The following is a 23,151-nucleotide window of genomic DNA, read 5'->3' on the forward strand; positions in this document are numbered from 1 at the left end:
AACAAGGTTTAGACAACGGGACGTACCGGCTGAGAGCCAAACAGTCTGACCTTTCCCACGGGAAAACTTCGGGTGGCCAAGCCGTATGACAGCACCCCAACAGGTTGTCACTCTCGCTAGTTGAGGGCCCTCTCCTAATTAAAAAGGGGTGGGGTTAATATATTTTAGGCGGAGTTTTCAACAATGAAACGCGCATGATTGGACCAATGTAGAGGTTTCTTGTTCCCAAGGAAGAGAGCGAGGGGACACGAGGGGGATTCAAGCGCAGGATTTTGCCCTGCTAGGCAGACTAGACGCTGACCAACATGGTTTAGAAACAGCATCAACAAGTATCTCATCTAGAAGTTTTTAGTGTGGCTCTGTATCGGCTGGCCACCAAAACTTAGCCGTTGGTCTAGTTGTGACGCGATATTAACGTCTGCAACGTAGACATCAGGACTTCGCCTCGAGTTAGCTCAACCGGCCCGAGGTCCCCTGCAAGCACTAGCCTCCCGGAGCCACCAGCGTTGCAACACCGCCGACACCACAGTCGTGCCAGAACTCTCTTCGACTTCTCGCATCCGATCGTCGGGGACGCAACGCTGCCGGTCATCACACGTATGCCTTCACCGGTTTATATCTTCGAACTTTCTCCTCCGTAGTTCTATTGTTGTTAGTTTGTGTAGTTTGTAATGGTTCTCTCTCGTAAGCTGATTTATTGTTTTTATATGTGTTTTTTGTTGTATCAAGTGTTGATGTATTTTGTTAGTTGTATTGAAGTGTTGTACTAGATCCCGTGTGCTGCAATATCACTACAGTAAAGTTTGTTTTGTTTTCTCATTTCTCTGATCTCTTCACTAATCTGCCGTCATTCCCATCGCCGACTTCGCGCTGGCGACGCTCGAGGGGCAGCTTGTAACAAAACTGGCGTCCACGACGAGTACGTTCCGTATAAGAGTGGGACAGTGAGGGGCGAAGGAGAACCGTGCGGACAGCGTGGTGATAGAGCCGCACAGTTGAAGCGGTTGCATCCTGCATATGATTGCACTGTTTTTATAGTGGCATTATAGTGACAGTTTGCAGTATGGAGTGTATGGATTTTGATAAGTGGATCGCGCACGGTAAACAGTTAGGCCTCGAGGGTGCCGAACTGAGACAATGGGTTAAGGAGCAGCAGGAACAGGCGCAGGCGTTAGTCAGAGAAGAGCGGGCACTGGCCCGGGAGGAAAAGGAAAAAAGGAAGAGATAGAGAGCGCGAAGAAAAGGAGAGAGAGCGCAAAGAAAAGGAGAGAGAACGCGAAGAATTGGAGAGAGAACGAGAAGCGGCAAGGGAAGCGGCAATGCAAGCCGGAGAACGGGAATTGCAGTTACTGCAATTAAAGATTCGCCTCAGTGAGAGTAGCAGTGTGAGCCGATCCAGCAGTGAGCACAGCGATGCCGGGGAGGAGCCGAGTTTGAGAATACACACAGGTAGACTGCTCGTCATCTTTGACGAAGGAAGAGACGACTTAGGTGCGTTTATACGCTGGTTTGAGAGCATCGCCAGAGGGCAAAAGTGGCCTGAAAGCCAATTGGCGACGACGCTTTCGACATGTCTTACAGGAGAGGCGCTAAGCGTTTATGGCAGGCTACCGCCTACAGATGCAGCGGACTACACCAAGGTTAAAACCGCCCTCCTGAAGCGCTTTCGCTTCACGGCGGATGGGTTCCGAGACAAGTTTAATAAGGAGAGGCCAGTAGGGGGTGAAACAGCAACACAGTACGCGGCTCGCTTAAGACATTACTTCGATAGATGGGTTGAGATGTCCAAAACTCAGACAGAATTCGAGTCCCTCCGCGCATTGTTGATTAGAGAGAGGTTTTTGCATGGATGCGGTTCGAACCTGGCATTATATATGAAAGAAAGGAGGACGGAATCCCTGGGAGACGTGCTTGAGCTGGCAGACCAGTTTTTGTAAGCTCAGGGTGGAGCAAGCCTAGCGAAAACAAAGAAAGATGGTCCCATAACGGACGAGAAGGGAAATGCGAGAAAGGAGGCAACAGCCACGCACCCCTACCATGATGCTACATTTTCAATCGTGGGAATCACCCACCGCACTTGTGTCGCAACAGACCTGCCGCTAATGTAGCCATCGTCTGCTTCAAGTGTGGGAAAAAAAGACATAGGGCGAACAACTGCCGGTCAGGAGCAAATAACTCACTCCAGGCGTCCTGCCTCTGCGCACCAAGGGAAACGCGTGAGGATCCCATATGCGGCGGGTATATCGAGCTTAGAAATTGCGAAAAAGTCCCCATTGTCAACGCCGTAAGGGTGACACCACCGAAAAATCTGGCCGAGAACCTACCAGTGGCCACAGGGACCCTCCGAGGCACAGACATATCAGTGTTGCGGGATAGGGGTGCAACACAGTAATCATGCGGAGGAAGTTGGTGAAGGAAGACGAGCTGACAGGTACAAACAGACTTGTCTACTTGGTTGACGGAACAGCGAGGATGCTGCCCGAAGCACGGATTGAGGTTGACACCCCCTACTTTACTGGCAATCTGACAGCACTATGCCTGCAAGATCCACTGTATGACCTCATTCTGTGCAATATCGATGGCGTAAGGCCTCCTAATGATCAAAGAAAGGAGCTCGAAAAACCTGACTCGACAAAGGAGTTGGGAAAAACTGGAGCACCGTACACGAAGTGGTACACTCTAAAGGCGAAGGAGCGGAGTTTCAACCCTGGAGACAAGGTACTGATTTCACTTCCCACCGACACGTACAAGCTGCTGCTGCAATAGAAGGACCCTTTTGAAGTCCGGGAAAGGAAAGGTGAAGCTGACTACGTCGTAGACACGGCTGGTGGCAGAAAAATCTTCCACGCCAACTTACTGAAAAGATACGAGGAGAGGGACAGCCCCTCCTCCACTTAGGAATGGCGAAAAAGTCCCCGTCGTCAACGCCGTAAGGGTGACACCGCCGAAAAATCTGGCCGAGAACCTACCAGTGGTCACAGGGACCCTCCGAGGCACAGACATACCAGTGTTGCGGGATACGGGTGCAACACAGTAATCGTGCGGAGGAAGTTGGTGAAGGAATTGATTGATTTGTGGGGTTTAACGTCCCAAAACCACCATTTGATTATGAGAGATGCCGTAGTGGAGGACTCCGGAAATTTTGACCACCTGGGGTTCTTTAACGTGCACCCAAATCTGAGTACACGGGCCTACAACAAAGTTGGTGAAGGAAGACGAGCTGACAGGTACAAGCAGACTTGTGTACTTCGTTGACGGAACAGCGAGGATGCTGCCCGAAGCACGGATTGAGGTTGACACCCCCTACTTTACTGGCAATCTGACAGCACTATGCCTGCAAGATCCACTGTATGACCTCATTCTGTGCAATATCGATGGCGTAAGGCCTCCTAATGATCCCAGAAAGGAGCTTGAAAAACCTGTCTTGACAAAGGAGTTGGAAAAAGCTGGAGCACCGTACACGAAGCTGTACAATCTAAAGGCGAAGGAGCGGAGTTTCAACCCTGGAGACAAGGTACTGATTTTACTTCCCACCGACAAGAACAAGCTGCTGCAGCAATGGAAGGACCCTTTTGAAGTCCGGGAAAAGAAAGGTGAAGCTGACTACGTCGTAGACACGGCTGGTGGCATAAAAATCTTCCACGCCAACCTTTTGAAAAGATACGAGGAGAGAGACCACCTCTCCACCAAAGTGTGCAACGTGACATTTGGTGTTGTGGAATCGAGCGAGGACGAGAATATTCCATCCCCTGACTGGCTGAAAGTGGAAGGGGAAGAAGACGTGAAGCTCTCCGACAAACTGGATGCTCAGCAGATCGGACAGCTGCAAATAATTGTCAGGGAACACACTCGTATTTTCTCGGACGTCCCGGGCAAAACTGACAGGGTCCACTGCAACCTCGAACTCACCACGAGTAACCCCGTCCACGTGAAACAATACCCTCTTCCCTTTCCAACGCGAGAAGGTGAAGAGAAAGAGGTGCTGGAGATGGAGAAGCTTGGCATCATTGAGAAATCAGAGTCACCTTATCATTCGCCAGTCATTTTGGTAAAGAAACCCGACGGTACAAATCGACTGTGTATCGATTTTCGACGCCTGAACAACGTTCTGGTGGCCAACTCCGAACCTATGACAAGAACTGACGTGGTGTTTGCTACAGTGGGAAAGAAGAAGTATTTCTCGAAGCTCGACTTCGTGAAGGGCTATTGGCAGATCCCGCTGACCGAAGAGTCCAAAGCGAAGACGGCCTTCTCAACGACATCGGGACTATATCAGCTCCGCTTCATGCCATTCGGCATCAAGACAGCGCCTGCTGTATTTGCTAAGTTGATGCGGAAGGTTGCAGAAGGTATACCCGGTGTGGACCATTACTACGATGATGTACTGGTAGCCACCGAGACAGGGGAAGAGCACCTGAGGTCTCTGGGACTGCTTTTTCAGCGCATACAGAGGGCCGGGCTTACAGTGCACCCCAGTAAATGCGAACTTGGTGTGGAAGAAATCGACTTCATGGGACACCTAGTTGGCAGGGGCAGATTGCAACCACTGGGGAAAACACTCGACAAGATCGAAGCTGCACCACGTCCTTCAACGAAGCTACATGTGCGCGCTTTCCTCGGTTTGACCGGGTACTATCGGGAATTTATCCCGAATTACGCAGAAGTCAGCGCTCCCCTTACAGATATAACCCGGAAGGGTGAAGCTAACTCGGTGAAATGGACAGCAGCCCACGAGGAGGCTTTTTCAAGTCTCAAACAACATGTCTCTACGGAGCCGTTACTACGGCTACCAAATTTCCATCAACCATTCGTACTTCGAACGGACGCATCGGACAAAAGTCACGAAGCCGTGCTCATGCAGGCCCATGAAGGCAAGCTCCACCCCGCAGCTTATGCCAGCCGAAAGCTGCTTCCACGGGAGGCTTCCTATAGTAGCATCGAACGCGAATGTCTCGCGTTGGTATGGGGAATTCAGAAATTCTCCATGTACTTAAATGGAGTACAATTTTGTGTCCAGACAGACCACCATCCTCTGAGTTATATCCAACAGGCAAAACAGCTGAACGCTCGAGTACTTCGATGGAGTTTACTACTCCAAGAGTACCAGTTCACCATTACGCATATTAAGGGTAGTGAAAACGTGGGAGCCGATTACTTCAGCCCGATATAGTTCTTGACGTCTGGGGAGCATGTTATGTTTTTAATTCCTTTCGTCGTTTATTTTCTGTTTGTATGTGCGTATTTCATTGTACAAGAAGTGTATTTTGAGTTATTTTCTTTTTGCTTAATGGATTGGTTGTTTTTACATGTTGTAACGCACATTTAAGGATTTCACTACAGTAGAAAAACGCACCTGCTCCGTTTTGTTTCCTAGTATACATTCGTGCAGTGTATTCTGTATTGATGGCTGCCGTACACGGCTATTTCTTTTTCTTGTTTGTATGGCGCATTGATATTGTTGCGTGTAACTGAAGCTGGTACTCTAACAATTGTTTTTACCCTTTTGTTGTTACTTTGATGCACTCTGCCTATTTATGTTGTGTATGAGAAGGACAGTCCTGATTGATTTGATATGTGGGGTTTAACGTCCCAAAACCACCATATGATTATGAGAGACGCGTAGTGGAGGGCTCTGGAAATTTCGACCACCTAGGGTTCTTTAACGTGCACCCAAATCTGAGCACACGGGCCTACAACATTTCCGCCTCCATTGGAAATGCAGCCGCCGCAGCCGGGATTCGACCCCGCGACATGCGGGTCAGCAGCCGAGTACCTTAGCCACTAGACCATCACGGCGGGGCAGAAGGACAGTCCTCATGTTTCCCTTGTTGGTGGTGTTTAGTTCCTTGTTGTCGAAAAATTCCTTTCCATGTAAGCAAATCATATGAATAACATTCTGAAAGTGGGGGGCAATGTCAGGGACTGCCATTTTTGCTACCCAGCGTCACGGAAATTAACGGGCGCTGTACTACCCCGCTGTGGGGCAATGTCACGGACTGCCATTTTTGCGACCCGACGTCACGGCTATTAACGGGCGCCGTACTACCCTGCTGACCGGCGGGAACTGCGGGCGAATGAAAGAGAGCCGGGAAGTGCAGAAAGGGGTGTTCTTCTTCGAACGTCGCCGCCGACATTGGATCCTTTGTACCTACAGCGGCGTCTGCAGGGTCGTGGAAGGCCGCGATGTACCCCGAACAAGGTTTAGACTACGGGACGCACCGGCTGAGAGTCAAACAGTCTGACCGTTCCAATGGGAAAACTTCTTGTAGCCAAGCCGTATGACAGCACCCCAACAGGTTGTCATTCTCGCTAGTTGAGGGCCCTCTCCTAATTAAAAAGGGGTGGGGTCAATATATTTTTGGGCGGAGTTTTCAACAATGTAACGCGCATGATAGGACCCATGTAGAGGTCTCTTGTCCCCAAGGAAGAGAGCGAGGGGACACGAGGGGGATTTAAGCGCAGGATTTTGCCCTGCTAGGCACGCTAGTCGCTGACCAACATGGTTCAGAAACAGATCAACAAGTATGTCATCTAGAAGTTTTAGTGTGGCTCTGTATCGGCTGGCCACCTAAACTTAGCCATTCGTCTAGTTGTGACGCGATATAAACGTCTGCAACGTAGACATCGGGACTTCGCCTCGTGTTAGCTCAACCTGCCCGAGGTCACCTGCAAGCACTAGCCGCCCGGAGCCACCAGCGTTGCAAACCGCTGACATCGCAGTCGTGCCAGAACTCTCTTCGACTTCTCGCATCCGATCGTCGGGGACGCAACGCTGCCGGTCATCACACGTATGCCTTCACCTGTTTATATCTTCGAACTTTCTTCTCCGTAGTTCTATTGTTGTTAGTTTGTGTAGTTTGTAATAATTCTCTCTTGTAAGCTGATTTATTGTTTTTATATGTATTTTTTGCTGTATCAAGTGTTGATGTATTTTGTTAGCTGTATTGAAGTGTTGTACTAGATCCCGTGTGCTGCAATATCACTAGAGTAAAGTTTGTTTTGTTTTCTCACGTCTCTGATCTCTTCACTGTCTCTGCTTGCGTACGGAATGAACTAACCTGCTGTCATTCCCGTCCCCGACTCCGCGCTGGCGACGCTATAGTGGCAGCTTGTAACAATCATAATATAACATTATTTTATAACATTTTTATTTCTTCGTAACAACACTATTGGGCGATTACTTTGTGAGGAAAGCTTTGCCTTATTGGTTGGTTTCACCAGCGTTCAGCAAAAAGTGAACTGTTTAAAGTGGAGGCTCGGCCCCCCCCCCCATGTTTTCTTAGTGGGGGGGGGGGGGGGGCTCACGCCTTTTTTGGCACCCCTGGCTCATACGCCTATAGTTACAATATAAGTGAAGATTTTTCCTGCTCGGTCGGACAAAGAAGAATTACGCCATGGGACTACGTGAAGTCGAACAAGCAGGATGAATGCTTTAAAGTTTGATATGCTTCATCTACGGTGAAAGCATTTTCAGCTCGATAATTCAATGTGAGATGTAATTCAGGTGTCACTGTGTAGTGAGCGTACTACAAGGCTGACAATAAAGGTTTTTTCATAAACTGCCAAAGCATATAAAAAAGAAGACTGTCAATTTTGAATGCCTGTTGCGTACGCTCCAGCCCACAAGTGTGTTAGGTACTGAGCCATGGTTGCAGATTCTCCTGTTTTTGATTCCGAAGTCGTCCCAGAGGAAAACCACTTTAGTCGCAGATATAGACACTCCTATGGTGGAGGTGTCCTTATTCTGATGATGAATGGCGTGCCACGTGTTCACTCGCAGTGTACAGCAGCTGTAATCGACGCAGTTTTTTAGATGCGAAGCAGCTCTTCGACTGGCCGGTGTAACAGAATCCCTACGTACACCTCCACAGCGCACACTTGCGTCTCGCGTATCGGGCCCCATGTACGCATCTCCTACGAGCCCAGGAAGACACCCACAAAACTGTCACTCCCCTCCCCCTCTCTCGCTTCGCAAGGCGGACGCAGGCAGCGTCTGCTAGTAAAAACGCGCTGCTCGCGCTGCACAACAGTTGACTGGCCACCCCGTATATGTAGTTTGTAAAATGCGGCTGGCAATCGGAGAGAGCATAGTAATCGCCTCCTACTATCAACCGAAATGTTGGTCGAACGAGCAGTTTGCCAGGCTTTCTGACTTTCTGCAGTGTAGAAAATGACCACGTCTTGGTCGGAGGTGGCTTACCGGTATTGAGCTGGTTCACAGAAGTACTGTTACTGGTTGTTTGTGCTGCTCCTTTTTTACCTGATGGGCACTCATGTATTTACGTTCTTCGTGCTTCACGCGACGATCTTACTGGCCATGTGTTTGACTTGTTATTGTGCAATGGTTCTGGTATTGTGTCATACATTCATGCTTTGCCTGGTTTGAGTGACCATACCATTGTTGTATCTGATGTGTGTTAAAAATTTTCTGTGGTGCAGAAATCTCAAAAAATATTTGTGAATAATAGAGGCGGTTACCTTTATTACATCATATAGTAAATGTATTCTTTATTACTCAGTCGTTAGAACTGCACTGCTCAGCATTTCATACACTAAAGAATGATTTGAGCGTCGAGCAGCTATGCGAGAAACCTAATAAAAAGCCTTTCTCTCTCCTAGAAAACTTCGCTTCAGCTCGGATCCTTTCATCCAAGCGCAATAAAGATAAACCATGGTTTATTCAGTGACTCCACCTCTGGCTGCACCAGGTGTGGAGGACGCACTTAAAATATAAAAAGCAGCCTGATGGTAAAGTTGTCAAAACTGAAGAGGCTGAAGTTTGAGTTCAAGATTCTAACAACAATGACTAAGAAAAGCTACTTCGCGCTAATTGGGGAACAAATAAAAAGAGATCCGGAAGAGTTCCCAAAGTCATATGGCGTAATGTTCAGGATGGTAACACCCTCCCTCATCTCGAGTGATTAGGCAACGTTATCGATGACAAGCGCTAACTTGAAGTATTTAGAAGTTACTTATCTTCTGTCTTTAGTGGTCATCCTTCTAGGTTTGTCAGTGTGGTCTTTTTGTTGTGTAATGATGAAATGCTGCAAATTGAGTTTGCCATGAAAGATATGCGTGAGCTGACGGTAAATATTTCTCCCAAAAAGACAAATACACCAAATTAAATTTCAACATCAAATCTTAAAAGTAGTTCAGTTTCTTTATATCTGTTTATTTTTTGCCGCATTTTCCAATTGTGCTTGGGCACTGGTGTCACTCCCAGCGACTGGAAATAAGCAAACGTCCCGCTTCTACACAAAAGTGGACATAAAACTACGTTGCGAAATATAGGCCTGTGTCCTTGTCCCAAATTACTTGAAAAGTAATGACGCATGTTGTATATTACTCTATTCTGTCACATCTTGTTAAGCACAATTTATAAAGGGTAAAGCAACGCGGCTTCAGGCAATGTTTTGGTTTTGTGTAGTAGGCCGCTAGTAGAATTCACCCATGAATTGATGTTAGCAATAGACAATGGCAAGGGATTGATTGCATCTTTGTAGATTTTTGTAAAACATTTGACTTTCTGGTTCATGGCGAAACTATCAGCAAGTTACACGCCTACAAACTAAACAAAAAAAACAATTTAGGAGTATAGGAATACTATTCACATAAAGAACAGTTCGTGGTTCTTAATCGTATCTCTTGTTATATCACTGCAGTGACTTCTGGAGTAGCCCAAGCGCTGTGGTCTGTTGGCTAATGTGCTCAGCTTCTGGCACGCAGGTCAAGGGATTGAATCCCGGCTGTGGCAGCTACATTTTTGATGGAGACGAGAATGTTGTAAGGCACTGTGCTCAGATTTGGGTGCAGGTTATAGAACGCCATGTGGTCGAAATTACCGGAGCCCTCTACTACAGTGTCGGCGTATGATGCTTTTGGGACGTTCAATCCCACCTACCTATCAATCAATCAAACCTCAGGAGTACCCGAAGGCATTGTTTTGGGGCCTCTCCTACTTAATTGTAATAGCAATTATACGGACGCTCCTGTCTGAATTTTGCCGTCATCGTCAGCGTCGACCCCGCCATCATTCATTGTATATGCATGCGTATATATATATATATATATATAGCACAATAAAGGTAAATAATCTCGAAAAATATTCTAGTGCACGGAATTGAACGTCTGACTTCTTGCTTGTGAGTGCGTGACGTTAGCCACTGACCCACGAAGGAGCACCACCATCAACGTTGAAACAGGAGGCTATTTATACCTACCTACCGGAGGAGATGCCCAGCTTGGGAAAAGAATCCTGTCTTCAGCACTACCAGGGAGATGGCGTAATGAGCACCCGTCGCCAGATCGTCACGACGCGGCGATGCATGCTCGTGCTTTGATCTGCCACGCGGACTTTGCCCCGCGGAGGGTTTGGTGGAAGGGAGGGGGATATACGCTCACGCGTGCACGCGTTTATCTTCCGATGGGGGGAATCGTACGCGTTGGGCTTTCACCAGAACGATTTTGTTGCAGTTACTGGGTGCACAAAGGTTACTGCACTTGCTGCACAGTCTCGATTTGCTATAAGGGCATCATTTTCAGACACGGCAAAATAATAGCTTATACACTTACTCGCGTTCATATCTGCTTGACAATACATTTCGTGAGTCATTTGTGCGAGAGCAACGTGGGGCAAATTTGGATCTGCTTGCCACTCTTCGCGTATTCTTCCAAATTTTTGCTGTCGCATTCATTGCTCCGTCTTTGCGGCAAAGCTGTGACCTTTTAATAAATATATAAATAATATCGCTCGCGTCATTACGTCATCTTTCAGGATGTTTGCCGATGGCCTCGCCGCGTTGGTCTTGTACCTAAGGTACTCGGCTGCTGACCCGCAGGTCGCGAAATCAAATCCCGGCTGCAGTGGCTCCATTTCCAATGTAGGCGAAAAAGCTGTAGGCCCGTCTTCTCCAATTTAACTGCACGTTAATGAAGCCCAAGTGGTCGAAATTTAGGGAGCCCTCAACAGGGCGTCTCTCATATTCTTATGGTGCTTTTGTGACGTTGAACTCCGCATATCAATCAATCAATCAATCATCAATCGATGCTTGCCGATAACTGTTCTAAGAAGTTATTAATAGTGAACCTGAATCTCATGCCTTTCAGAGTCATTCAGATAAAGTTTCAACCAGTTTCGCAAAATGGCAAATGTCGCAAATGCCTCGAAGTGTTTAAACATTGCCTTTACAAAGAAACAATAACATGGCATTTGCATGAGTACAAAATAAATAACGTTACTTTACGTAAAGTCGAGGATCACCGTCGCGGTTGTCTAGTGGCTAAGACACTAGGCTACTGATCCGCCAGCCGTGGGATAAAATCCCGGATGCGGCGGCTGCATTTTCCATGGACGTGAAAATGCTGTAAGCCCATGCGCGAAGATTTGAACGCACGTTAAAGAGCCTCAAGTCGTCGAAATTTCCTGATTCCTTCACTGCTGCGTCTGTCATATTTATATGGTGGTTCTGGAAAGTTGAGACCCACATAACAATATTTACGTAAGGTTAGAAAATGAGTATACTTACGTTTCTACCCTATTGAAAAAACGTCCACCATAGGAATGGTGAATTCCACCATCCACCATTTTGGTGGATTATGGTGGTGGAATTAGTGGCACATGGTGTATGGTGGCGTATGGTGGAGCGGATGGTGGATGGCGTGCTCCAGCCGGCAATGCTGGAGCGTGAAGCAGCGTCAGAACCACCGTGACGAGGTGCCGCTAAAGAAATATTAAAAATTATTGTATATAAAGAATGTATCAAGCACCCGTAAAAAAGGGTGCGCTAGCGTGAAATCGAACCTGGCGCCTCCGAATTTTTAACTGAGTACACTAACCACTGTGCCACGCCAACAGATGGTGATGTTGGTGTTAAAGAAGTTCTGCAGAAGGTGCAGATCCCGTCCCTCCCAAGTAAACGAGAAACGGAACTTCAGTTCTGTTTCTTGTTTACTTGGGAGGAACGGGATCTGCACCTGCTAATAAAATTTGCACATTTGATAAACACAAGCGACTGCTGCCTGTAACGATTGCCACTGCGATAATAGAGAGTAATAGCTAAGCGACTAAGCGGGCCAGCGGGTCTAGCGGAGTAGCGGAGATGCCAGCTGCGCATGCGCGGCACGCCGGGGCAGCCAGCGTCTTTGCGGAGAGAGTCGCTCACCCGCTCATTGTGTCTCCTCAGCGCAGCGGACGAGCGTGGGAGCGTGTTCAAAAGGGCAGCCCCCAACACAAGTGGCGGCGGCATGTCTTCGGCGGCACCTCTAACCCCCGTATTCACAAATGCTCCTCGACTCGACTTTCACCCTTCACTTGACAGATATCAGCACTGCGCCACTTCTCGGCTGCAAATGACGCTGCGCTGCTCAAGAATCGCACCACATTATCGCTGATATGCAGTGACTTGCCGTGCCAAGGGAGGGCGCTTCCATCGGCTTTCTCAAGTGAAGGTGCAGCGTTGAGTGAAGGGACGTTCTAGAATACGGGGGTAAGCGCTGTGGAGGCTCAGCTGCTGGCGAAAAGGCCCCGGCGGTGCTTTACTACTGAAGATGACTTGTAAATTTTAAGGGAAGTGTCAGCGGTGAAGCCCTTTGGCGACGATTTACAGTGGATCTGTATGATTGGCAACTTAAAACCTGTGATCGGCTGGGAGATTACTCTCAGAAGCCTAAAAGATCGTGTAGATCTTTTAATCGGTTACTGGAGGCAAGAAGACACCAGGACTTAAGAAGGTAAGAACCAATTTTCATGTATTGTCCGCGCAGACAGCATTTAATCCCGCGCGAGAGCTGTCCAACGTGCACGGCAACGCCGGAAAGGCTTAAAGCCGTTCGCGCCTCCGACAAGCATAGTCGCACTGTCAAAAGCAAACTCTGGTTGTCCACGTCGAATCTATCAAGCGGCCACCGTGCGCTCTGTAGCTTGTAAGCTCCGAATTGATGCTTACACTCGCTTTAGATTCATGTCCTTAAGCTTCAACAGCAACGTATTCGTCCCGATTCGGCATCCTTTTTGAGAGCCATCGCGATGCCGCTAGCGTGAGCGGGTATTTAGAGACTTCTTTTAGAGAGAAGCAAGCCTCCTGTAACATGGTCGCATTTCGCTTTGCAGGTCGGGAACGGAGGAACAATATGCCGAAAAAGAGCAGATACTGCAGGACCTGTCGGAATATATAAGGTCTATAAATTATGTCCCCAGAATACCGCCCAGAAGTTCAAACAGCTCTGGCCGCAAAAGAAGTCACGCAGCTGCGTCCTGTCTGGTGACGCCGCCGGAACAAGTTCGTGCAGATGAAGGTCAAGGTGAGTGTAGCAGTGAAGGCTCATATCTCTGAAATCGATAAATTGGTTCTACGATTATAGACATGTGTACGCAATATCTTGCGACACTCGAAGTATCTCGCACTCTATAACGTGCTTGCATATTTGCAACCACTGAAAAAGAAATGGAGCACTCTTTCTGCCCTGCCTGCCAACTCTATTGATTATCATAGTGACAGTAATGAAAATCAATAGTTTGCAGTGATCCCAAGCAGCAGGTGCATTATCATGTAACCACCCAACTCATTAATGAAGTTGCCAATCCATGAACTTGCATAACAACGGTGCGCATTGTTCACTTGTGGTTTTGAGTAAAAGTAGGTCTGTAATAGTTTGTTTTACTATTTAACATTACCGAGAACATGCAAAGTAAACTTTCAAAGTGTGATTCGCATGTGAGCTCACAATTTCATTCATTACATTAATTAGCAATTTGGACGACTATGTATTGTTGTAATACAAGAAAGTTATTCTCTACTGGGGGTTCCCAATGTGCCAGAGTTGTAATGAAATGTGCTAGTGTGCTATTATCTGACATCTTCCTGTTTTCCATTATGCATTACAATCAGGACATGCTGCACAACTCCGGCTCTCAATGACCGCCCCGCGCAGTCCTGCTGCTGTTGAACTCACTGGAGAGCCGTGCAACAAGGAGGAGGAGGAACAGCAACACCACCACCAGCAGCAGCAACAATAACAACAGCAGCAGCAGCAACAACAACAACAACAACAACAACAGCAACAACAACAACAGCAGCACCAGCAGCTGCAGCGGCAGCCACAACCGCCGCCTGCAGCTAGGCAACGAGTTCTTGTAACGGCGAGTAGAGGTAAGTCTTGAAGGACTCTTTATTCACGTCGTAACATGCTGCAATAGTGCCACAAAATGCAGTACAAATGGGCAACATGGTGTCTCTGTAGAGTCTAGAACATTGGGCTCCCTGGTTTCACTATATGCAAGACCAACTAGTCCAATACTTTACATTCATTGCTAGAACACTGGTAGCATGTGAACATCACGTTTAAAATGAACATGGCATGCAGGCATAGACACATGAATGGTTGTCGTTAGTGTTATTTTTAGACGAGTGACACAACTCTGAAAAGTAACTCAGGACAACAATGTGATGCGAGTCATGGCCATGATTTACAATCTGTATGTACTACAAGCAAGGTGAAAACAGTGATCGCTTTCTTTACCACGCATAAGTGGGAGTTTTGGATGAGGTTAGCATACGACAAGTGGAAACTTCGACCCTCTCTCTACATTGAACACTTGTAAATAGCAGTAATCGAACAGTTTTTATTTTGTCGTTACACGAAATGCAGGATCCTAGCAATGGCTACGGTGTTATCAATCTTCGGGGATCACCCTGCTGAAGCACAAAATAGATTATCACTAACTTATGTGCGATAGCATAGAGTTGAAGGCTGTAATGTTTGTGTTACGAGTCCATCAAATTAGCTTTCTATGACATGTGATATGCATATGTGACCTGACTTACTGAATGGCCTCATTTTCCAAAATTTGCAGGAATCAGAGGCCTACAAAGCATGGGCTTACAATTGTTGAATATGCGTCAAACGCATGAATTTGAGATCCGGCAAGGGGAACTTGCAGTGGAAAACAAAAAAAAATTGGAGATTGAAGAGAGACGACTGACTCTGGAGGAGCGCAAGCTGGCACTTGCTGAAAAAAAGCACGAACTTGAGGTTACAAGTCGCCAGCAGGAACGCCTGGACTTTGTGAAGCACGTGGAACAGATGTTCGATAAACTCAGCCAAGAAGTAACAGACCTAACAAGAAAAATGTCTGGAAGCAGTTGAATAATAAAAAAGCGATTTGTTGCACACTTTATTCTTTTAATAAGCAAAGGGATTCTCCAGTGCCACATTGAAAGCTGTCCCTAAAGTTAACGGGCATTCAAGTACACTTCCAAGGATGGTGGTTGCAGATCAAAGTATTGCGAGACCTGTGCACCATACAGGCAAGTATGGCAGTTTGCCAGCAATGCGATCGCTTTGTACATCCTTGCAACATTCTGGTGGAAGATCTTTTGGTTTTTTCAGAAATCTACAAAGGCAAAGAGTCCAGCAATTTTTCCGAAGCCTCTTTCCACCGCCTGCCTCACGCTGCTCATTGCCTTCTTAAACGCACATTGCTCCGGTGTTTAAGATGCACCGCCGTAAGGTTTTAACAGAAATGGCCGCAATGGGTAAGCCGAGTCCCCGTAAAGACAGTAGTGGTGTCCCTGCACCAGCTTTTCCAGTTTAGTGTACACCTAGCTGTTGCCAAAATTACCTGAAAAAACTGAAATGAGATACTGTGTTAGCACCACTACGCCTGCTGATCAAACATTGGGTGCAGGTGTGGTACAGAATATAGAAGTAGCAGCAAAATAGGCGAGATGTCCTAGCAGGCTCTCAATGCGCCTGCTTATTTTACAAAATTTTATTTTTTTCTTCTTGCAAGATCAATGTTCAACAGGGAGGAAGTAGTAAAGCTATATATAGAATTTAAAACAGAAAAGTCCATTAAGGCAACACCAAAGAATACAGAAAACAGCATTGTTCACACATAAGTGAACCTAAGGCATGCTATTTCAATACAATGGGAAGTCATTCGTAGCAGAGGGAAAACAAACTAAAATCAATGACAGCATAGCACTTAATGAGAGACGCAAGAGTATAATAAAGATGTCCATTTACAGACATAAAGTTCACGCGTCAGCACTACCTTTTCCTTGCCACGTCTTCTTGAATAGCCTACTCCAGTCTTACTTAGTTCAGCTAAATTCCTGAGGCTCTTTATAGTATTTCCTATTTTCGACATGAATACCGCACTAAGGCAAAATTCATGAGGGTTTTGTGCTTTGGTCACTTTATAGTGACTAAATAAAGCTGCAGTCGAATTGAGCTATGAGAATTTATATGCATGTCTGAGGTACCTTTCTTGGATTAAGTGAATGCCACTTAACCTGGTGTACTCCAAGCTAAGTAACAATGATCTAATGTGAGTTTGATTGAGCTGTAAGTCAGCACCATAGTTTGTGAGGAAAGATATATATTCCAAACGAACTGTAGCCCTAAGAATTTGACCTATTTTGTTTGATACTTGGTGTACATGGCAGTCCTACGGCAACATGAAGGAAAATGTGACTTCCAGGAATATGAACTACCCTTTACTCACCAGCATCGTGCTTGCTGCCTGGATAACATCCATCCAACTGACAAATGATGACATTCGGGCACATTATGGTTTAGAACTTCAGGGCATGAAATCTTTTGTGCCCGCTGAAATAAAGCTGCTGCTGCCTAGTTGGTTGGCATATAGCACGCGTAGTGCCATCAATGAAGCCCCAGCAGTTGGTAAGTGGGGCTCCTTTAGCGTAAATGGCCTGAAAAACAAACGAAGAAAAGTCAACAGGTATACCACAATCTCCGATTTGCACAAATGCAGCTTCCATTCTGCTGTCATTGCTCCTTACCTTCGGGAAATTCTCCAGTGTGTCGATGGTCAGCCAACTGTGATTATTCACATCGTCCAGCAGGTGGAAAAACTTCTCATCGATGTGCCTCAAGACTTCTATCGTCAGGGACGATATTGTCGAGCTGTGTCGGCCGAAGAAGTTCTCGTGGTCTTTAAGTCGGTTCGGATAGGCCAGCCGTCGAAGAGTAATGCAGAGGGCTTCGCCTCCTGGGATCGGCAATCTCTGAGCAGTAATAACCATTTCTGGAATGCGCAAAGCTACTCGTACCTTCACTTAACCTCTTTCTCAAAACGAAAACAAGTTCGAAACATAACCGTTGTCCTTAGCGTCAATGTTGAGCGGGCCACGGGAGGAAAGTGGTTCACAGAGAGTCTCGCCTAGCACCTCAAGTGCTACTAGATCTTCTATCTCCGACAATTTGAGTTGAGAGAGAAGCAAAGGGTCTTGCAATACGCTTCGCAGCATAGCGCCAACAGCAACGAATTGCAAAACACTGCAACAACGGTGCCGCTAAAAGCACCCACTCGATTGCTTGGCTTGGCTTCACCTGCAATCTTTCCTGGCCGACTTTTTTATTCCAATGTAGAACAGTTCGTAATGCATTCAAACCACTGCGAACATCAAGTCATCCAAAAGAAAACGAAAATGTATTTCCACTTAACACCTGCTGCGTAATAAAAAAGGCCTTTCGTAATATTCTTTTCGCAGTAACTTCAATTTAATTCGGCAAGCGACGCAGCAAAGACTCTGCTCTATCGAGAGCAACTTCCACGTTTTTCAACAGATGGCGCAGCAATGCGATCCGCTCAAACCACGGAGGAAGGAAAAAGGTAAGGAGAGACCCTGACGTCACTCGTTGTGAAGCCGCGATGAAGCCGGAAGTCGGCCATATTGACTAGGCAAATTCTCCTCTCTTGTTTACATATGAATGCGAAGCAGAAGGCGCGACTCCCTCTCCGGCGCGGAAAGCACGTGGGCTGCGCCGCGCGTGTGTCGTGACGATCCGAAACTGATGGAACTGGGCTCATCACTCAGAGCCAGCGGGACACCTTCAGCGAAATCGCTTCGTCCGAGTAATAACAGGACGTAGCAGCTCGCCGACAACGAAGCAACTACGAGAGAACGCGCGCTAGATGCACTGACAACGGCGAGTGCTTTCACGTCATTAATTCAGCAACTGTACAGACAACACGATCGGTCGTGCGCCTTCTACGGTTGCATTCCGCCACGCGGCCGACGCAGCCTCCTGCCACTGTGTCCGTGTTCCGCGTGAAACTCACCGGCGTCAGCATTCTGCGACCGTGGTGACTTTGAGCACGGTGCTAGTGACAGTTAACGCGGTTGCTGTTACGTTGAGACTACATGCAATGCTGGTGGAGAGTGTACCAAGCGGACAGAAAGGGTGTTTTAATACGCACATGCAAGTTGTTACTGTACACACACAACACGAAACTACATATGTGCACATGGTCCTCACGGCGTCTTGCTGGGCTCAACAGCGTCGTCCGTTGTCACAAGCAGGAGCACTGCTCAACCGTCACTGACCTGCAAGGCGCTCGTCCTCATTCAGCTTCGTCATGGTGCCCAACGCAATTTCGCTTAACTCTATCTGCTTCATCCGCGTCATCCACCGCACGACACATGGATATGCACTTGTTCTACGCACTGTTGAAACCCCGTGATGGAGAAAGGGATTTGTAAACGTTGCTAAGAGTAATGTAACAGCCAGGAGAACACTGCGTAACCAATAACGCGGCGCAGAGCACAGATATTGTCCGCCACGGCTCAGCACGAGACCTGGGAAGGCACACATTCCGCCGCCAGCCGCGGCCGCTCACTGCTAGACCAGCTCCACTGCGCAACACGTAACCATAGCAACGCCGCCATTGTGCCTAGTGATTATGGCCGCCATAATGTCCTTTCCGCCACATTTTTTACGCCCTGCGCCGGCTGGGCATGCCCTCTCCTCACCTTTCCTTCCTCCGTGGCTGAAATGAGAGAGGCGACGCATAGCTATTACTCTTTTTTTTTTTGTCTTTCACTCCGCTGCCCTCTCCCCTCGTCCGCTGGACCCGCTGGCCCGCTGAGCCGCTTAGCTATACTCGCTATGGCAACAGCGCTATGTTTTTGTTACAATTTACAACCGCAAAGAAAAAAAAAAACAACTCCGTGCACTGAGGAGCAGGTAGAGTATATCGGCGGTTACTGCCAAGTTTATTATCAGTTTCTCGCTCGTTCCAAAGGGCGGTATCAGTTCAGGCTTTATGACGCTGCTATGCTCATTCGATAGGTACGCCCAGACAAGTGATTTTGATGTTTTCGGCGCAATGCACACCGCAGTCGTGCCAGCGCGCCGCTGTTGCTCTGTCGCTAGGAACAGCTACATAACAGCTTGTCCAAAACTAATGCAGTGCGCCAGAAACATTATGCTATCATATTGGTTCAGTAAGCATACGAATTGACGTGTCTATGTTCTCACATAAGAGCCAACAAAGCGCCGGCGAGTACGACCGCCGGCTGTCGGTGAGGCGAGGCGTACCTTTGGCTGCAAGCGCGTCGCATCGATGTTTGTCGCTTCTTGCGCGGACAGCGTACACAATAAAAAAGGCGTCATTTAGGGTAAATGATGCCGTAGCCGTGCTGTATTGTCATTTTACTCGTCAAAATCATGTATTCTGAAAACCAGAAGCGCCGATAACACTTGTATGGGCTCGGTCGGTATGACTAACCATTGATGAAAATCACGGTGGTAGAAAAGAAGGGTGAAAGTAAAATTCGCTGGGGCTAATCTCGACGAATGTCGAAAGTGAAAGTTTATGCATATTCGCGCGCACTTTGTTAACTTAAAGGTACGGCTCAAACAATAGAGTGTGCAAGAATTACCAGAGTTGCGTTTCTAGCGTGGCGACATCAAGTGACCGCTGTGTTCTGCTTTAACCTTGAAAAAGGCAATTGCGAACTGGAGCCCATTCATTTGTCGACAACTGCTCGCCGATGTAAAACATTTATTGTCATGTTCACAGTGACAACCCTAGTCTTCCAAACATCACAAGTTGGGTTTCCTCGGGGTCGAAATGTGTATTTCGCTAACTTACGTTAAGTACATAAGTAAGCGTGTATCATCTGAAAACCCCACATGCGTCAGTTTGTCGTCCTACTACAAAAAATTTATAATATGCCTGTTCTATTTACCTTGGCAATTTCTGACAGTAGCCTCAGTATCACTGAAAGTAAACGCGCTCTTCACTCGCAGGACTTAAAGGCCAACTGCAACAAAATTTGACATCGGCATAGTTGGCTCGGAATGTGTAGAACATGCTGGGCAAGTAGCAAGAATGAAAGGCAGAAACCTTGAATTCGAGTATTTTATCTGTAATGAGTGCTCTAATCGTCAGCTAGCAGACGGCGCAATGCCCTAGCGGCACGTGGTAAAATCAAACGCACACAGAAATGACGTCAGTCACCCCTCTTCATCGCTCGTTATCAGAACCAGCAGGACTTCTTGCAGCCGCGCCCTTTTCTGCGTGACGCTCCTTACCAGCGGCTAATTCATTTCGTAGTACTCCTTCGTAAAGCAAAATTAGGGGTCATACACGGATGAACACGTGTGTTAATTCTGGGAAAAACAATTCATGCTTTTCCAAACAAAAACATAAGGCTCTGACAGCTGCGGGCTATCGCCGTGGGGTAAAATATCTGGGAGATATCGAAGCGTGCGGTGTTCCACGCGGTGCAGTTTCTTCTCTGATAACGACTTTGAGTACGACCATTCGTTCTTCCCCCAAATGCAGTTGAAACTCAAAAGAATGTTGAATCCTGACTCAATGCATTCAGTGTTAAGTCACTGCGAACCCACCAGTGTGAAGGCCCGACCAGCATTTGGAAATGCGCCGGTCAGCACAGGTATTCGTACTAGGCAGCTTTAGCACAACGTAAAATGTTCGCCAGAGCGTGTCCCGTTAATTAGGGAGGCAATCGCCGGGCTAAATCTAAGGGCCGGCGAATCAGCCCCCCGCACTACACCACGAAAGCACGGACAATTTAAATTTAGAACTATTTGCCGCAACAGTGAACACCGGCTGTGATCCAAAGAACGAGTCAGAGCCGAGAGTTGATAGCAAGAAAGATATATTCTGAAATACGGCAGAGCAAACAATACACAAATATGCAGACTCGGCAATAGTCCAGTACAATACGCCACCAATCGCAAGCTCAATGGGCTACACAACGCAGAGAGGTATACTCAAAACAACGGGCGTAAACAACAACACACGCTACAATGCAATCTCAAGCACAAACCAAGACACTTAAAGACCAAAAAGTTCGTCAAACTTATTCGGTCTAAATTTCTTGTGACACAATTAGAATAATCCTCTTCCGGGAACCACTCACCCAAAGTCCAGCGCAGCTGTCGTTCCACTGCCCCCGAAGTTTTCTTTCCAGGAAACCTCGCGTCGTCAAATGTCCGCACTTCAAGTACCAAACTTCTTCGCCGGTAACACCTCGGCCTCTCACGCGCTGCGACTGCAGAACCCGTCTTTGCCGTCTGGCGCCAATCACATGTTCTTCTGAATGTAACACCATGACTGGGCTAGACTGCAATTGCATGCACTTCTTTCTTTGCGGCCTTCTCACCCATAGTGAATACAATGGGAGAGCTTCAGAGTATGTATCGCCGCCCGCCAATGGTAGGGGCGCAGACACCCTGACATTGCTAGGGAGCCTTCATGTGCACGCGTTTTCGTGTTTTACGGTGGTGTCAGCCTTTGACCCACCACTTGCCGCTACCCGCTAAAACACAATGTTGCCAGTCCCAGTTTCCGTTGCAACAGGCGCCATGTTGGTTCTTGTGGCCAGGCGTTCCTGCTCCGTCGCACTGCACCAGCTGCATGTTGGCGCGGGTGTGCAAGCTGCGGTATGAGCTGCGTTTGATTACCCCACAGACGTAGCTTCCGCTACGACACCATCCTTGCACCAAGCGCACCTACAAGAACATTGAAGTGTAAATGCCAGGGTGCTGCGTGCCACAATGCAAAACTATCTGAAGACCTTCCCGCTTCCCGACTTGCTCTAGCCTACGGAAACGCTGGGCTACACAAGTGAAGCGAGACTGCTTGGAGGCGACTACTTCTCGCCGTGTTTGTGAGATGAGTACCCGTTGTATTGCGATTGGGTTGAGTATATCACCGCACATTTCGTGAAATGGCTGACTTAGCCATGCAACGAGACGCAGTTTGAGCAAAGTAAGCATGACAACGTGTACAGTATAAGAATGAATTAGGCTTCGTTCGTCTACGCTGTGCGAGCGGGAGATGGCTGAGTATGCTTGTTTGTCCTTGTAGTCGAAGCGCAGTTCCTCAATCGATTGATTGATTGATTGATATGTGGGGTGTAACGTCCCAAAACTACCATATGATATGAGAGACGCCGTAGGGGAGGGCTCCGGGAATTTCGACCACCTGGGGTTCTTTAACGTGCACCCAAATCTGAGCACACGGGCCTACAACATTTCCGCCTCCATCGGAAATGCAGCCGCCGCAGCCGGGATTCGATCCCGCGACCTGCGGGCCAGCAGCCGAGTACCTTAGCCACTAGACCAACGCGGCGGGGCGTTCCTCAATTGAATGATACGACTAGTCGAATGTGTGGTCCTGCATGCATTCACTATCTGCACTTTGGCGGTTTCTGAAGCCGTCACTGCATTCGTCGTGGAAAACGCCAGGCCCGTAAACCACCTACAGACGCTCCCGTTAGGTTCTTTCTTTTCTGGCAGATGTTGGCATTCCTGCAATTTTACCTCGGTTGCTGAGGAAGGGCATTTGGAGAGGTAGACAGACGAGCCAATGAACGCGTTCACTGTAGGCGCTTGTCTTGCACAGTTGCAACGCAACTAACTTTTTGTGTGGCTTGCCATGGGGTATTCGTCCTTCGCTTCAATGACATGCGCAACCACACCGAAACTCGCTCAATAATTGCAAACAGGACTTCTCTTTAATAACATAGAATGCGACAGATTTACTGTTCGTTTCCGTCCATCCTTCTGTCTATCGGTTGGTCCTGAACGGAGCAGTATATGTGCACTAAGCAAGTCGGTTGTCAGCCCATAACTCAAATATGCCCTATGTGGTGCATCGTTATTTGTGTCGTCCTTTTGTTTCATAACCAGACACACAGATGATTTGATATCGTAAACTTCCCTTTTATTTAGTGCTTGTAGAGAAAACGTCTATGAGCTCCGTATATGTGGTCGGAGCCATGTACGATTTTTTGTCTTATTGCTTTACTCTAGGCCCACTGCGAAGACACAAGCTTCCAGCAAAGGAGGCAGGATGGTTTGAAGAAA

The 23,151-nt window shown here is 47.5% G+C and overlaps 2 protein-coding genes and 1 long non-coding RNA gene across 9 annotated transcripts in view; 1 reads left to right on the forward strand and 2 right to left on the reverse strand.

Moving 5' to 3' along the window:
* The window catches only part of LOC119168408 (uncharacterized), a 626,194-nt gene that overhangs the window by 421,891 nt on the left and 181,152 nt on the right, over window positions 1–23,151 (reverse strand). The gene's annotated exons all lie outside the window — the stretch shown is intronic.
* LOC142803552 (uncharacterized) lies at window positions 12,494–14,042 on the forward strand. The gene is made up of 3 exons (XR_012894164.1): window positions 12,494–12,729; window positions 13,109–13,299; window positions 13,887–14,042. It is a non-coding gene; the product is annotated as an uncharacterized LOC142803552 (long non-coding RNA).
* On the reverse strand, window positions 14,127–17,421 carry LOC119168463 (uncharacterized). 2 transcript variants are annotated; one of them, XM_075890974.1, is made up of 3 exons: window positions 16,806–17,421; window positions 16,508–16,715; window positions 14,127–15,007 (listed from the first exon to the last, which is right to left on the reverse strand). In XM_075890974.1, exons 1-2 carry the CDS (start codon window positions 17,046–17,048, stop codon window positions 16,578–16,580), a joined length of 381 nt encoding a protein of 126 aa, XP_075747089.1. In that variant the 5' UTR covers window positions 17,049–17,421; the 3' UTR covers window positions 14,127–15,007; window positions 16,508–16,577. The 2 variants fall into 2 exon arrangements, with proteins under 2 accessions (XP_075747089.1, XP_075747088.1); XM_075890973.1 differs by having other exon boundaries at window positions 14,127–15,619.

Source organism: Rhipicephalus microplus, chromosome 3, assembly GCF_043290135.1.
Source record: "Rhipicephalus microplus isolate Deutch F79 chromosome 3, USDA_Rmic, whole genome shotgun sequence".
Lineage (NCBI taxonomy): Eukaryota > Metazoa > Arthropoda > Arachnida > Ixodida > Ixodidae > Rhipicephalus > Rhipicephalus microplus.

Excerpts from the sequence above, each read along its gene's own strand:
- LOC119168463 (XM_075890974.1), bottom strand. The coding sequence starts at position 17,048 with ATGGTTATTACTGCTCAGAGATTGCCGATCCCAGGAGGCGAAGCCCTC. Across the intron at positions 16,716-16,805 it reads CACTGGAGAATTTCCCGAAG|GCCATTTACGCTAAAGGAGC; the intron begins GTAAGGAGCAAT and ends TTTGTTTTTCAG.